Source organism: Caretta caretta, chromosome 6 (assembly GCF_965140235.1).
Source record: "Caretta caretta isolate rCarCar2 chromosome 6, rCarCar1.hap1, whole genome shotgun sequence".
Taxonomy (NCBI): domain Eukaryota; kingdom Metazoa; phylum Chordata; order Testudines; family Cheloniidae; genus Caretta; species Caretta caretta.
The window spans coordinates 105,204,752-105,221,220 of NC_134211.1; the positions used below are offsets into that span (position 1 = coordinate 105,204,752).

General features: G+C 46.6%; 3 protein-coding genes across 5 annotated transcripts in view; 2 read left to right on the forward strand and 1 right to left on the reverse strand.

The window, feature by feature from the left end:
• The window catches only part of AK7 (adenylate kinase 7), a 66,827-nt gene extending 53,066 nt beyond the window's left edge, over positions 1-13,761 (forward strand). Inside the window, exons 17-18 of one of the 2 annotated variants that reach the window (XM_075129858.1) lie at positions 5,362-5,520; positions 7,669-7,893. In XM_075129858.1, the coding sequence (XP_074985959.1) occupies positions 5,362-5,520; positions 7,669-7,878 (369 nt within the window). In that variant the 3' untranslated portion in view covers positions 7,879-7,893. Of the gene's footprint in view, positions 1-5,361; positions 5,521-7,668; positions 7,894-12,683 lie in introns of those variants that run through there. The other variant, XM_048855200.2, reaches the window with a different exon arrangement.
• LOC125638910 (uncharacterized) lies at positions 9,303-12,689 on the reverse strand. Its single transcript, XM_048855205.2, has 2 exons — positions 10,409-12,689; positions 9,303-9,839 (listed from the first exon to the last, which is right to left on the reverse strand). Exons 1-2 carry the CDS (start codon positions 10,995-10,997, stop codon positions 9,688-9,690), a joined length of 741 nt encoding a protein of 246 aa, XP_048711162.2. The 5' UTR covers positions 10,998-12,689; the 3' UTR covers positions 9,303-9,687.
• A 1,921-nt stretch (positions 13,762-15,682) lies between the features above and the next one.
• PAPOLA (poly(A) polymerase alpha) overlaps positions 15,683-16,469 on the forward strand; it is a 96,581-nt gene continuing 95,794 nt past the window's right edge. Inside the window, exon 1 of one of the 2 annotated variants that reach the window (XM_048855195.2) lies at positions 15,683-15,908. In XM_048855195.2, coding sequence (XP_048711152.1) covers positions 15,901-15,908 — 8 coding nt within the window. In that variant the 5' untranslated portion in view covers positions 15,683-15,900. The remainder of the gene's footprint in view (positions 15,909-16,469) is intronic. The other variant, XM_048855194.2, reaches the window with a different exon arrangement.

The following is a 16,469-nucleotide window of genomic DNA, read 5'->3' on the forward strand; positions in this document are numbered from 1 at the left end:
AAAAATGTTTGACTTGGGCATGCATGTGATGCTTGGGTAAGAGCTATATGCAGTGTCGTTCCATTTCAAAAGTGTGGTATCTGCTCTGTAGTCTCCTATACCAAGTTGCATATTTGTTTTCATATTTCCTTCATCGGATGTATTTTGAGACCCTTGTTAAAGAATTCAAATATTAATAAAGTTACAACAGAAGCTTTTGAGTGTCGTTACCAAAATATCCTTAAAACAAGCTTGATGATCTTCCTCCTCTTAACGCCTTATAAATGTCCAGTGAGATTTCAGATATTGATTGGAAAACTCCAGAGCAAGAAACTGAAGAAAAAGGGCTTTAGTAGCCCTTACACAAGTGTGCCACAGTGAGTTACACCATCATCTTACCCCTCCTCTGGGATTTTGCCACAGATGGGCAAAGACTACTGCACCATTGGAGCTGCCCCAGATGAGGCTTTCAAGGAGATGCACTGAATCAACACATCTCCTGTGTGCATTCTCCATGCTCCCTTTTTGGCTACCTTTGCACACTTTTGCTCACACAGTAGGCATAAAGATTCCAGCTGTCTTGTGCTACTATAAATGGTCTCCAGGTGGACTTGCTGAAACTTGCAGAACCACTCAGACATTGAAAGGGGCAGAACCCAGGAGAGCCAAAGATTCCCTCTTACCAACCTTTCAGTCACCTTATTGAGCCTGTGAAATCAAAATTAATTAACATTATGTCATTTCTTGCTGGTGCTGAAATGAACTGACAAAACTCAGGGAAATCCTTCTATGGAGCCAAACAGTAGCAGTAATAAGCTGCTTTATCTTGCCATTTGTAATTGTCTACTATAATATGTCAAGTATCAGAGGGATAGCCATGTTAGTCTGGATCTGTAAAAGTGGCAAAGAGTCCTGTGACTAACAGACGTATTGGAGCATAAGCTTTCGTGGGTGAATACCCACTTCGTGGGATGCTATGAGCATTTTCCTCCTCCTCCTCCTCCTCCATCCTGCCAGGAACTCTCCAGTTTACTTTCTTCTCTCTTCTTGTCTGCTAAAGTCTTGATTGTCATCTTTATGACTCCACTGATAAGGATTCAACATTTGTCAATTATCTGCAGTACTTAACTCTGTCTATAGAAACATAGGAATTGCCATACTGCATCAGTCCAGTGGTCCTATGTAGTACCCTGCGTCTGACAGTGGCCAGTACCAACTGCTTCAAGAAAATAAACCCTTTAGTAGGCAATTTTGGAACACTCTGCCCCCCATGAAAAGTTTCATGATAACTCTCAAGATTTAGAGGTTGGATTATGCCCTCATTTTAAGGACTTGTATCCCTTCCAGAGCCCTTGTTTGTTTTTTTACTTAATATTTACTTTTATAACTCTGGATATTCATGTTATCTACATTGGTTTAATAATTTTTTAGAATCCTGCTAAGTGCTTGGCCTCAGTGATACCTCGTGGTCCTGAGTTTTGCAGGCTAAACTGTGTTGAATTAAAATAGTATTTCCTTTTATTAGTTTTGAATGTGAGACCTTGTAACTCCATTCTCTCCTCTCTGTAGTGTACCTACTGTAATATTCCCTTTTCGGTCCATCCAGCCTTTTTTCCCCTCTTTTTTTTTTTTGCCTACTACATGCAATAAGCAAGGAACAGCAGTTACCTTAGTCCTACTTCCCCTTTTTTTCCTAACAAGATGGAATGAAGCAGGCGAGGAGGATCAAACAAAAGGAGAAAATTAGGGCAAAGAAAGTGTTTGGGGAAAGAAAAGAGGAGAGCAAGGGTCAAAAAGGGCAGCATCGAAGAGAGCAATTCCTCCCTCCTGGCCTCATTAGACTGAATACAAGAGGCAGTTCACCACTCTTCAGGGGTTGCGTGATTGGCTACCCATTGAGTAACCTCTTCTCTCAGAAGATGGGTATTCGGGCTAGTATTGAGACTCTTTTTTTCTTCCCTCTCCCTATGTTGACTGACTTCGCTGGTCCCTTCTGAGGCAAGTCTACACTATGGGGCTAAGTTGACCTAAGTTACGCAACTCCAGCTACGTGAAATACGTGAAGTGGTGGCATCCAAGACGATGCAGATGAGGCAAGAGAGCAAGGGGAAGAAGGCAAAAGCCAAGACCTGATTAAAGTTTAGTGGTGAAGAAAGCGATTATAGCAGGATCTTTCAAGTTCTGTGGGATAGGGGGAAACAATTCCTCCGAGAAGGAAAGTGTGCAATCTTCTGGAGGAGGAAAGTCTTCAGTGGATGGAGATTAAATAAAGGGCAGATTGCTCTCCAGTCGACTCCGGTACTCTACTGGAACGAGAAGCATAAGGTAAGTCGACAGGAGAGTTTCTCCCATCGACCCAGCACTGTGTAGACACCACAATAAGTCGACCTAAGCTACATCAACTCCAGCTACGTTATTCACGTATGCTTACCTTATGTTTCTCGTTCCAGTAGAGTACCGGAGTCGACTGGAGAGCAATCTGCGGTTGATTTAGCGGGTCTTCACTAGACACGCTAAATCAACTCCCAGTGGATTGATCACCACAGCAGCGATCCACAGTAAGCGTAGACATGCCCTGACTAACACCACACTCTGTTCAGCTGCTTCAAGTGCCCCAGCGCAACGGTTCTCCCAAGTGAGGGACAGTAGAGCAGATCTGGCCAGGCATATTCTCCAGCTCTGTTTCACAGGCTTTGTATTTGGTGCCCTTTATTTAATCTCCATCCACTGAAGACTTTCCTCCTCCAGAAGATTGCACACTTTCCTTCTTGGAGGAATTGTTTCCCCTATCCCACAGAACTTGAAAGATCCTGCTATAATCGCTTTCCTCACCACTAAACTTTTAGCAGGTCTTTGTTTTTGCCTTCTTCCCCTTCCTCTCTTCCCTCATCTGCATAGTCTTGGATGCCACCATTTCAGGCTGAGGTGTCCATTTGGGCACTCTATCAGTGCTTTAATGCACTGGAGTTACTGGTAATATGCTTAGCTCTTCTTGCCTGGGAACCACTGCTAGCTCAACACTGTGTCTTAGTCCAGTGTGACAAACAAGCTCCAGTGGCATATGTAAACTGACAAGGGGCACTCACAGCCCTCAGCTCCTGTCAGAAGCCTTCTGCTTTTGTGTTTAGGCAGAATCCCATATTTCTTTCCTTATAGCAGTCATCATCAGGGGCAAGGAGAATGTCTCAGAAGTTGGTTTTAGCAAAGCATCTCATATTTTGAAACAATGTTTGCATCCCCAGCACATTGCAGTTGAAGTATCTGCGAAGTTCTGATATCTTATTAGAGACAAACCAGTTGAACAAATGCCCCAGATTTTGGTAAATTACCTAGAATATCCAAGGATTAGAGCATGGAGCTGGGCTGCTCCTCACCCACCCATTCTTCAGATTCCCAACTATGGAAAGTCAGGCAGGATTTTGTTTTTGCCCAGGTGTCCTTGATATCCTTCATTCTCTGATATCATGAGTGGGCTGTCTTTATCCATGGAACATAACTTTCAAACAAGATCTTTAAATCTAACCCGAAGATCCATTCAATACTGCAATCCAGACCATCTATCTCTAACAGCCTATACAGATAAGCATCTCTGATAGCTATAGAAAGGCTTTTCAGTGGAGAGCGTAAAGTATGTGATGCAATCAGAAGTCCACTTCTAGTACATACTATGGAATCAGGGATGTCTTCCCCAGTAGGTACAAGAGCATCACATTGACATTTATTCCTGTTTACTTCAGCACACTCTCAGGTTTTGGTTGGTAGGATTCACAAAAGGTCTTAAGGTGAATAACTTGTAAGTGCATGCCCCAGCAATTTTTTTGGTCCTCTGCAGAGTCAGGATATTATATCCCAGAGAGCAACTCTTATATTTTTTATAACTTAAATACAGGCCAATAATTTCACAGTAGGTCTTTTTTCATTTTTGTATGTGCTTATGAATCTTGGAGAGGGAATGCCCCGAAACTACTCACTTTTAATGTAGCATTTGTAGTTGCTGTAACTGTAGTTTGAAATATAGGAGTGCCAAGTAGAGCCCTTGCTATCTCTCCACACATCTTCATTTTTTTTCCGGATTAAGCAGTGTTTTGCCTTCCCCTAGAGTTTGTCTTAAAGCATAATGTGGACTCTTATGTTAATGAACCAACTGTCTTATCTATGCACTGTCTAAAGGCTTCAACCACTCAGAAGTGAAAACTCCACACTGAATATAAAGTGAGTGCTCAAGTTTAACCTATATATACAAAAGCACTTTGGAATTCTAAATAGCTATCAATCTGCTCTAAGGACAGTAACAAGAAGAAGGCTACATTCAACACCTCCATTTCCCTCTTGGTAAAGGTTCTCATGCCATCTATGTCCATGCTCACAAACCACATCCAAAGCTTGTCAAATGTCACTTCTGAGCTATTACAGACAAGGTGGCTGAGGTGATATCTTAGTAGACCAACTTCTGTTGGTGAAAGACAAACTTTCAAGCTTACACAGAGCTCTTTTGTGACCTGAAGAGTCTGTGTAAGCTTGAAAGCGTGTTTCTTTCACCAACAGAAGTTGGTTCACTAAAAGGGTATTCTTACCCACCCTGTCTCTCATATGCTGGGACCAACACTGCTACAACACTGCAAACTCCTGAGGTATGTCAACCATGTGGACTTGGAAACCTGAAATATCTGCTTCTTTGATTTAGAAGGCCGGCATCTAGGCCTCCTCTCACCCATTCATCAGCCATTACTGTATGAACCTGACTCTTGTGCCAGTTTTTGAATGGGAAAGAGCCATCTGCTGAGTTCTCCAGAGTTTCTACTGTTTGCTATATCCACTAATAACCCAGGTTACTGCTGGGAAAGAAAGGACTGTAACAAACTTAAGGCTAACTTCAGCAGCTGTAAGAAGGTGCAACTCCATTGGCACTTTAAAAAAAAAACCACAACCTTGTATGAGCTGTTCTGTAGAACCATCCAGTAAGATCAAAGGGTTCTCTGTGAAGTTCAAAACAGTGCCCAAAAAGGACTCAAGAAGTTTCTGGCACATGCAAAAAGAACTGTTGGTTTTTTGCCTGGGACTTGCAAACATTTTCACCTTTTGGCAATAGGAGCAATGGAAAACATCTTTAGACTTTAGATAGAGAGGAAAATCAAAAGAAACAGTCGAAGGGAGATGGTCTCATTCTTCACTGGACTGAATCCTTTTCTTCTCTCCTCCTTCCCTCCCACCCTTGTGCCCCATCCTTCTAATACAAGAACCCAGGTACAAATTGTTCAAACATTTTAAAGAAATTACCAGTATTTCTAACTGATCATGTTTTTCCTACAAGCCACCATTCTAGATTTTTGGCAAATGCTATTTAATAGAATTGAAATTTTTAAAAATTATTATTACTTCTAGAATAAATGTCTAGAGGAAGTGAAGAGGCAGGAACAGGAATTACTTGAAGCCCAGTCCATTCCTCTAAGGAACTACTTAATGAAGAATGTCATGCCAACACTTATGCAAGGGCTGAATGAATGTTGCAAGATCAGGCCTGATGATCCAGTTGACTTCCTGGTAAGATAATTATTGTTTTCTCAGATACCTTTGACAAGGCCCAAAGGAAAAGTGCATTAAAACAGTAGCATCTCTTTGGGTATGTATACACTACGGAATAAGGTCGAATTTATAGAAGTCGTTTTTTTAGAAATCGGTTTTATATATTCGAGTGTGTGTGTCCCCACAGAAAATGCTCTAAGTGCATTAAGTGCATTAGCTCGGCGGAGTGCTTCCACAGTACTGAAGCAAGCGTCGACTTCCGGAGTGTTGCACTGTGGGTAACTATCCCACAGTTCCCACAGTCTTCACTGCCGATTGGAATGCTGGGTTGAGATCCCAATGCCTGATGGGGCTAAAACATTGTCACGGGTGGTTCTGGGTACATATCGTCAGGCCCCCGTTCCCTCCCTCCCTCCGTGAAAGCAAGGGCAGACAATCGTTTCGCGCCTTTTTTCCTGAGTTACCTGTGCAGACGCCATACCACGGCAAGCATGGAGCCCACTCAGGTAACCGTCACCCTATGTCTCTTGGGTGCTGGCAGACACGGTACTGCATTGCTACACAGTAACAGCAACCCATTGCCTTCTGGCAGCAGACGGTGCAATATGACTGGTAGCCGTCATCGTCACGTCCGAGGTGCTCCTGGCCACATCGGGCAGGAGCACCTGGGCAGACATGGGCGCAGGGACTAAATTTGGAGTGACTTGACCAGGTCATTCTCTTTAGTCCTGCAGTCAGTCCTATTGAACCGTCTTATGGTGAGCAGGCAGGCGATACGGATTGCTAGCAGTCGTACTGTACCATCTTCTGCTGGGCAGGCAAGAGATGAGGATGGATAGCAGTCATATTGCACCATCTTCTGCCGAGCAGCCATGAGATGTGGATGGCATGCAGTCCTTCTGCACCGTCTGCTGCCAGCCAAAGATGTAAAAGATAGATGGAGTGGATCAAAACAAGAAATAGACCAGATTTGTTTTGTACTCATTTGCTTCCTCCCCCCCCCCCCCCCGTCTAGGGGACTCATTTCTCTAGGTCACACTGCAGTCACTCACAGAGAAGGTGCAGAGAGGTAAATCTAGCCATGTATCAATCAGAGGCCAGACTAACCTCCTTGTTCCAATAAAAACAATAACTTAGGTGCACCATTTCTTATTTGAACCCTCCGTGAAGTCCTGCCTGAAATACTCCTTGATGTACAGGCACCCCCTTTGTTGATTTTAGCTCCCTGAAGCCAACCCTGTAAGCCGTGTCCTCAGTCGTCCCTCCCTGCATCAGAGCAACAGCAAACAATCGTGCATCTGAGTTGAGAGTGCTGTCCAGAGCAGTCACAATGGAGCGCTCTGATGGGGCTAAAACATTGTCGCGGGTGGTTCTGGGTACATATTGTCAGGCCCCGTTCCCTCCCTCCCTCCGTGAAAGCAAGGGCAGACAATCGTTTCGCGCCTTTTTTCCTGAGTTACCTGTGCAGACGCCATACCACGGCAAGCATGGAGCCCGCTCAGGTAACCGTCACCCTATGTCTCCTGGGTGCTGGCAGACGTGGTACTGCATTGCTACACAGCAGCATCAACCCCTTGCCTTGTGGCAGCAGACGGTACAGTACGACTGGTAGCCATCAGCGTCATGTCCGACGTGCTCCTGGCCACATCGGCCAGGAGCGCCTGGGCAGACATGGGCGCAGGGACTAAATTTGGAGTGACTTGACCAGGTCATTCTCTTTAGTCCTGCAGTCAGTCCTATTGAACCGTCTTATGGTGAGCGGACAGGCGATACGGACTGCTAGCAGTCCTATTGCATCATCTTCTGCCGGGCAGCCATGAGATGTGGATGGCATGCAGTCCTTCTGCACAGTCTGCTGACAGCCAAAGATGTAAAAGATAGATGGAGTGGATCAAAACAAGAAATAGACCAGATTTGTTTTGTACTCATTTGCTTTCCACCCCCCGGCCCCCCCGTCTAGGGGACTCATTCCTCTAGGTCACACTGCAGTCACTCACAGAGAAGGTGCAGCAAGGTAAATCTAGCCGTGTATCAATCAGAGGCCAGACTAACCTCCTTGTTCCAATAAGAACAATAACTTAGGTGCACCATTTCTTATTGGAACCCTCCGTGAAGTCCTGCCTGAAATACTCCTTGATGTAAAGCCACCCCCTTTGTCGATTTTAGCTCCCTGAAGCCAACCCTGTGAGCCATGTCGTCAGTCGCCCCTCCCTCCGTCAGAGCAACGGCAGACAATCGTTCCGCGCCTTTTTTCTGTGCGGACGCCATACCAAGGCAAGCATGGAGGCCGCTCAGCTCACTTTGGCAATTAGGAGCACATTAAACACCACACACATTATCCAACAGTATATGCAGCACCAGAACCTGGCAGAGTGATACCGGGCGAGGAGGCGACGTCAGCGCGGTCACGTGAGTGATCAGGACATGGACACAGATTTCTCTGAAAGCATGGGCCCTGCCAATGCATGCATCATGGTGCTAATGGGGCAGGTTCATGCTGTGGAACGCCGATTCTGGGCTCGGGAAACAAGCACAGACTGGTGGGACCGCATAGTGTTGCAGGTCTGGGACGATTCCCAGTGGCTGCGAAACTTTCGCATGTGTAAGGGCACTTTCATGGAACTTTGTGACTTGCTTTCCCCTGCCCTGAAGCGCATGAATACCAAGATGAGAGCAGCCCTCACAGTTGAGAAGCGAGTGGCGATAGCCCTGTGGAAGCTTGCAATGCCAGACAGCTACCGGTCAGTTGGGAATCAATTTGGAGTGGGCAAGTCTACTGTTGGGGCTGCTGTGATGCAAGTAGCCCACACAATCAAAGATCTGCTGATATCAAGGGTAGTGACCCTGGGAAATATGCAGGTCATAGTGGATGGCTTTGTTGCAATGGGATTCCCTAACTGTGGTGGGGCCATAGACGGAACCCATATCCCTATCTTGGCATCGGAGCACCAAGCCGGCGAGTACATAAACTGCAAGGGGTACTTTTCAATAGTGCTGCAAGCCCTGGTGGATCACAAGGGACGTTTCACCAACATCAACGTGGGATGGCCGGGAAAGGTACATGACGCTCGCATCTTCAGGAACTCTGGTCTGTTTCAAAATCTGCAGGAAGGGACTTCATTCCCAGACCAGAAAATAACTGTTGGGGACGTTGAAATGCCTATATGTATCCTTGGGGACCCAGCCTACCCCTTAATGCCATGGCTCATGAAGCCGTACACAGGCAGCCTGGACAGTAGTCAGGAGCTGTTCAACTACAGGCTGAGCAAATGCAGAATGGTGGTAGAACGTGCATTTGGATGTTTAAAGGTGCGCTGGTGCAGTTTACTGATTCGCTTAGACCTCAGCGAAACCAGTATTCCCACTGTTATTACTGCTTGCTGTGTGCTCCACAATATCTGTGAGAGTATGGGGGAGATGTTTATGGTGGGGTGGGAGGTTGAGCAAATTGCCTGGCTGCTGGTTACGCGCAGCCAGACACCAGGGCGGTTAGAAGAGCACAGGAGGGCGCGGTACGCATCAGAGAAGCTTTGAAAACAAGTTTCATGACTGGCCAGGCTACGGTGTGAAAGTTCTCTTTGTTTCTCCTTGATGAAACCCCCCGCCCCTTGGTTCACTCTACTTCCCTGCAAGCTAACCACCCTCCCCTCCTCCCTTTAATCATTGCTTGCAGAGGCAATAAAGTCATTGTTGCTTCACATTCATGCATTCTTTATTCATTCATCACACAAATAGGGGGATGACTACCAAGGTAGCCCAGGAGGGGTGGTGGAGGAGGGAAGGAAAATGCCACACAGCACTTTAAAAGTTTACAACTTTAAAATTTATTGAATGCCAGCCTTTTTTTTTTTGGGCAATCCTCTGTGGCGGAGTGGCTGGTTGGCCGGTGGCCCCCCCACCACGTGCTTGGGCGTCTGGGTGTGGAGGCTATGGAACTTGGGGAGGAGGGCGGTTGGTTACACAGGGGCTGTAGTGGCAGTCTGTGCTCCAGCTGCCTTTGCTGCAGCTCAACCATACACTGGAGCATACTGGTTTGGTCCTCTAGCAGCCTCAGCATTGAATCCTGCCTCCTCTCATCACGCTGCCGCCACATTTGAGCTTCAGCCCTGTCTTCAGCCCGCCACTTACTCTCTTCAGCCCACCACCTCTCCTCCCGGTCATTTTGTGCTTTCCTGCACTCTGACATTATTTGCCTCCACGCATTCGTCTGTGCTCTGTCAGTGTGGGAGGACAGCATGAGTTCAGAGAACATTTCATCACGAGTGCATTTTTTTTCTTTCTAATCTTCACTTGCCTCTGGGAAGGAGAAGATCCTGTGATCATTGAAACACATGCAGCTGGTGGAGAAAAAAAAAGGGACAGCGGTATTTAAAAAGACACATTTTATAAAACAGTGGCTACAGTCTTTCAGGGTAAACCTTGGTGTTAAAATTACATACATAGCACATGTGCTTTCATTACAAGATCGCATTTTGCCTCCCCCCACCGCGTGGCTACCCCCTCAACCCTCCCCTCTCCCAGTGGCTAACAGCAGGGAACATTTCTGTTCAGCCACAGGCAAACAGCTCAGCAGCAACGGGCTCCTCTGAATGTCCCTTGAAGAAAAGCATCCTATTCAACCAGGAGACCATGAATGATATCTCACTCTCCTGAGGATAACACAGAGAGATAAAGAACGGATGTTGTTTGAATGCCAGCAAACATACACTGCAATGCTTTGTTGTACAATGATTCCCGAGTACGTGTTACTGGCCTGGAGTGGTAAAGTGTCCTACCATGAAGGACGCAATAAGGCTTTGCAAAGGCTTTGGGAGTACATCCAGGAGAGCCGTGAATGCCAGGGCAAATTAATCCTTTCACATGCTTGCTTTTAAACCATGTATAGTATTTTAAAAGGTACACTCACCGGAGGTCCCTTCTCTGCCTGCCGGGTCCAGGAGGCAGCTTTGGGTGGGTTCGGGGGGTACTGGCTCCAGGTCCAGGGTGAGAAACAGTTCCTGGCTGTCGGGAAAACCGGTTTCTCCGCTTGTTTGCTGTGAGCTATCTACAATCTCCTCCTCCTCCTCATCATCATCTTCTTCGTCCCCAAAACCTGCTTCCGTGTTGCCTCCATCTCCATTGAAGGAGTCAAACAACACGGCTGGGGTAGTGGTGGCTGAACCCCCTAAAATGGCATGCAGCTCATCATAGAAGCGGCATGTTTGGGGCTCTGACCCGGAGCGGCCGTTCGCCCCTCTGGTTTTCTGGTAGGCTTGCTTCAGCTCCTTAAGTTTCACGCGGCACTGCTTCGGATCCCTGTTATGGCCTCTGTCCTTCATGCCCTGGGAGATTTTGACAAAGGTTTTGGCATTTCGAAAACTGGAACGGAGTTCTGATAGCACGGATTCCTCTCCCCATACAGCGATCAGATCCCGTACCTCCCGTTCGCTCCATGCTGGAGCTCTTTTGCGATTCTGGGACTCCATCATGATCACCTCTGCTGATGAGCTCTGCATGGTCACCTGCAGCTTGCCAGGCTGGCCAAACAGGAAATGAGATTCAAAAGTTCGCAGTTCTTTTCCTGTCTACCTGGCCAGTGCATCTGAGTTGAGAGTGCTGTCCAGAGCGGTCATAATGGAGCACTCTGGGATAGCTCCCGGATGCCAATACCGTCGAATTGTGTCCACAGTACCCCAAATTCGACCCGGCAAGGCCGATTTAAGCGCTAATCCACTTGTCGGGGTGGAGTACGGAAATCGATTTTAAGACCCCTTTAAGTCGAACTAAAGGGCTTCATCGTGTGGACGGTGCAGGTTTACATCAATTTAACGCTGCTAAATTCGACCTAAAGTCCTAGTGTAGACCACGGCTTAGATAGCAAAGGCTTATGAAATCAAAGAAAGAGCCCAGTTCTCTTCCAGTTGACATCAGTGGCAAATTCCAGTTATCTTAAACAGCAGCTGAAGGAGGCCCAAACTCAAATTGCTACTGTTCAGGAGACCAAGAGTTGTTATGAAAGTAGAACATACAGAAACCTAATCTTTTTGGACTGGATTGGCACCTTAGAAACAACCCAATAAGGGATGGCATGTAGCTGCACTGCCCAGGAGTATGGGAGGGATTTTCACAATTTGGTCCTGGCTCAACCTCTGTATCAGCTGAGCTGTACTGGCTGGTATACTGGGATGGGAGGTTGGGCTTCTACTCCCTACCCACCACACAGGATCTCCAAAGCAGGTTGCTCAAACAGGGAAATAAGGAGGGGTCTTATGCCTCCTTAATACCCTGCACAAACACACAGCCAAGCTCCCAAGTGAGCCATAAAAGAGGATGAGCAGAATTACTGCCATCCTGGTGATCTTACCTAATTTTCCACTAAACCATATATAAAATATATTTGCATGGAGGAAAGGGGAAATATTAACAGATGCTTCCTCTAAGGGCTCATCTACATTTAAGAGCGCTGCAGCTGCGCCCTTGTAACACTTAGGCTATGTCTACACTATAGAGCTTGCACTAGTACAGCTGCACCACAGTAAGTTCGCTTGTGCCTTAGTGAAGCTATATTGATGGGAGAAGCCCTCCTATCAACATAGCACTGTCTATACTGGGAGTTTGGTCAGTATAACTGCATCACTCAGGTGTGAATTTTCTATGCTCCTAAGTGACGTAGTTATACCAACATAAATTTGCAGTGTAGACCAGGGCTTAGTCAAGGCTTAGAATGAATGCATCCGTTTTGTGCTACTGTGGGCAGTATATAATGTCCTTACATTGTTGCTCTCTGCCCAATGATGTACAGAATCAGAATGATATCCATCTATAGGGAGAAGGGAGGGCTCTCAGTCTATTAAGAATAAGAATTATGATCTACATTAAGGAAAAAAATGAGAAGATGTACACATTCCTGGATTTTCATCTTTATGGGGAAGGACAATGTGGCCTCAGTAGTAGGTGATACAATCTTTGTTTGCTTGAAGTAATTGTACACTTTGTGTAAAGAGGGGTGATAGTATTAAAAAATGTCATAGAAATTGATGGCATATCTATCAGGGCTTACAGCTTTACCATCTTGGAGCTTGGATTTTGTTTAAAGTGGCGTCATCCTCTAAACTTCTGTTAATTTGGGGAAGTTTAAAATTGAACACTTAGAGTCTGTAAAACTGTTACCTTTACTTTTTGTCAATCTTTTTTGTCTATAGGCAGAATATCTCTTCAAGAACAATCCTGAAATGGAATGAAAGACTACTGACAGATGTAAAACCCCAGCACATCATCACACTAATGAAAAGGCAGAACATTTCTAATGTATTTTACAAAAAAATTGATTACATTGAAACTATTTTCTTTATATTTCTTTGTGTAGTTTTCACTTTTATTTCTGACATATTACTTTTACTGCTCATAGTACAGTAGATAGCTTTGCACTCCACTAAATACTCTGTTTATGACCACACCTTAAATTATGCACATATACATCAGAATATTTGTGCATATACCTATTTGAAATGGTGGTCCAAAAGAATCCACTCCATCACCATGGAAGGGCAGCACTGTTGGGAGTATGTTCCTTGCCTCCCATTCTCTAGTGCAGTTGACATGACTAGCACCACCAGCAAATTCTTTTCTGGTTCTCTAGCAAAATGGAAGAAAGAAACAAGGCTATGGGATTCTTTCCCCCAGTCTTTGAAAAGGGGGCAGCTGCTGCTACTGATAAAGGGAAGGAAACAGGAGCATCAAGGACTATCTTTCTACTACTCTCCAAGTGTAAAGCTGCTTCCTCTCCTCTGCTTATTAGGAGACTGTTAAGGCACTAGAAAGGCTTTCAGTCCAGGGGTTTTGAGCACCCTACATGAGGCATAGTGAGCAAGTGGTAATTCTGACCTGGGCTTCACACCCTCTGCCTGTTACACAAGAACAGACAGTGGAGCACACAAAGTGTTGCCATTTGTACCAGATGTGGAAGGATACCAATCCACTAAAGTGACTGGGTAAATGCCTGGTGACCCAATATGGATCTGCCATTAATTTTCTGTGTTGTTTTGGTATTATCAATATTTGGTTTAATAGTCAAAGGATATTCAATATTTCTGTACCATTATTAAATTGTTTTAAGATTCCCATAGAAGCACTTCTTGAAGGAAAATCTAAAGAGTTCCTGGGTTGGTCACAGTTAGTTTCTCAACAATAGTTGGAAGGCTTTCATTTGGTTATTTTGATTTTGTATTGACCTAATGTATATTGTCAAAAAGGCCAAATAAACCATCTGTCTTGAGCTGATGAGGTTTTGATAGTATTCATCTTCAAATATTTTTTATTATAGAAAATGTAACACCATACCATCCCTAAACAGAAAGCATGCCTATGGGGGCTGTTTGAAAAGGAAAAGAGAAACAAAAACATCTAACATTTCTAAAAAGGATAATGAACTATTAATACTACATATAATAAATGCAAAATATTTTATTTTTAATATAGGACTTTTATCTATTAATTCTCACTGTGTTCCCATTCAAACACACAAAACTCTTTTTCTGCATGCTAACATAACTTGCACAAGGTCACGTGCCAAGTCAGTGACAGAGCCAGGAACAATGCTTGTATTCTAAACAGACAGATGTTTTGTGGATCTAAAAATCCCATTGACAGCCAATCCAATTATCATTCACCTGGGATTCATTTGGAGACAATTTTTAAAGTATTTTAAAATATTTAATAAGTCTTTAGAAGCATTCAGACAATCTTATAGTGTGAGAGACCTGTGTTTGATAGAAAACTTGATCAAAAGTGAATTTTGGTTTGGACTTTACTGAGACTGACTATCTTCTTCCCAGCAGAAACTCTACTGCATAAATCCCTAAAGAGACTAATAGTTCTTTGCGACAATAAACTGAGTTTTCTTTCTTCCTTATGCAGTCCATATTTATTAGGATTTGTTTATGTGAATAAAACAAAGTTTCATACCACACCATTAAATTCTCTTAAACCGTCTTAACGTGACTGCTGCTGAAACGTTAGAAATCTAGGAGGGAATTTTTTTAAAAAATGAGAGAACTCAATCCTTCAACTTTCCAAGGTACAAAAACGGAGTTCCATGCAACATATGCTTGGTGGACCTTCCATACGGCATGACCATACAAACTTTGATCTGTATGGAGAGCATAAAAAGAGAAACCGAGTAGTCTGAGCACCAGCATGAGAAGCAGGATGGATGGCTGGAGTCCTAGTTTTGAATCAGACAATGACTCCCTCTCTGTGTGCGTGGCTTTGCCTTGTTTCTCTCTATGTGTAAAACGAAAAGGAGGACTTGTGACACCTTAGAGACTAACCAATTTATTTGAGCATGAGCTTTCGTGAGCTACAGCTCACTTCATCGGATGCTCAGGAAAGCTTATGCTCAAATAAATTGGTTAGTCTCTAAGGTGCCACAAGTCCTCCTTTTCTTTTTGCGAATACAGACTAACACGGCTGCGACTCCGACTATGTGTAAAACGTGTCCCGTCAGACCTACTCACTCCCCAGCGGGGACAGGAGTCTCGTGTGGGTGTGCAGTCTCGGATGCTACGAAACGGGAAGGCGGTCTGATTTGCAAACCCCGACACGCCGCAGGAGGAGCGCTCGGCACAGGCTGCCCCTTTGCTACCCAGAGCTAGCCGCAGTTCTGCCCATCCCCGGGGGCAGGGACCTCACTGTAAGCTCGCCTACAACGCGCTGTCCGGAAGGCTGTTCCCTCCGCGCCGAGCGCGCTCCTACACTTGTGCTCAGGGCGCGGCTGTCCGTTCGCAGCCTGCCGAGAGCCCGGCTACTGTCACCCGGGGAGGCCGGCACAGCGCCCTCCGCCCAGGGGAGAGGTCACCTACCACCGCTCCGCAACACTTCCCTGCCTCGCGGGGACACCGTCCTCAAAGGGAACGGAACGACAGGCTCACCGGGAGCCCCCCCCACCTCAGGACTCGCCCACCAAGCTTCGTTGGCCGACTCTCCTGCGCGTGCGCTTCCCCTTTCTGGCGGCCGTTAGAACTTTGTTTTCAAAACCCATCGCTGCTCTCCTCTCCCTGCCTAGAACTACAAATCCCGTGTTGTGGGCTAGCTGTGGGTCCAGTGGGCATGCGCCGGAGGCTCTGCGTGTCGTGCGTACGAGGGGAGCGCGTCGTTGCGTAGGCCCCCGTTCTAGAACGTTGCTGTGGTAGCGCCCGGGCGCCATGTTAGGAGGAGGCCGGAGGGGAAGAGGAAGGAGAAGCGGCGGCAGCGGCTAGGCCCAGCGAACAGCTCCCTCCTCCCTCTAGGGCCCGACTCCGGCCCATATCATGCTCACGGCTTCCGCTTCCCGGCGGAACGAGTGACCGGTCCGGAGGCGGCAGCGGGGGAGGAGGAGGGGGACGAAGAAGAGGCGGCGGCAGCGGGGGAGCCGGAGAGACGATGCCGTTGTAAGTTGGAACCCGGCAGGGTGTCTCGAAGTCTTGAGCCTTGTTTCCCCCGAGCCTTCTTCCCCAGCGTGGGGCCGGGCTCCCCTCGCCGGCTCGCTCCCCCAAGCCCTTCCCCTGCGCAGCGGGACTTCACGCTTTCCCCCTCCCCAGGTCTCCAGACTCTTCCGGTGCCGCAGCGTGAGGGGCCGCGGATTTGCAGCTTCCCGGGCTTCGCTCCCCTTGGCCCCGGTCTTTCTGAGGCCCCCTATGATAGGATGGCAGGGATGAAGGAGTCATGTAGCACCGGCCCCCTACCAGACTCTAGAAGAGCCCATACTTCTTTCTGCCAGGACTCCCTGTAGCCGGCCTCCTTTTCACTGTGAGGGGCCGCGCGGCCTCCTTGCTCAGGCAACCGCGCGGTGGGGGCCGCACGCCTGCCTCCCTCCCCCACACACAATGAGGAGTTGAGCGCGGCCTTCAGGCAGCCTCTTCCATAGAAGCGATGCACGCGGAAGGGCTGCTCTTCTGCCTCTATTTCTAACCTGTGATTCCGTCGGACTAAGCTGTTGTCCTGCAAATGTT

Excerpts from the sequence above, each read along its gene's own strand:
- LOC125638910 (XM_048855205.2), bottom strand. The coding sequence starts at position 10,997 with ATGCAGAGCTCATCAGCAGAGGTGATCATGATGGAGTCCCAGAATCGC. Across the intron at positions 9,840-10,408 it reads AGGCAGAGAAGGGACCTCCG|CTGCATGTGTTTCAATGATC; the intron begins GTGAGTGTACCT and ends TTTCTCCACCAG.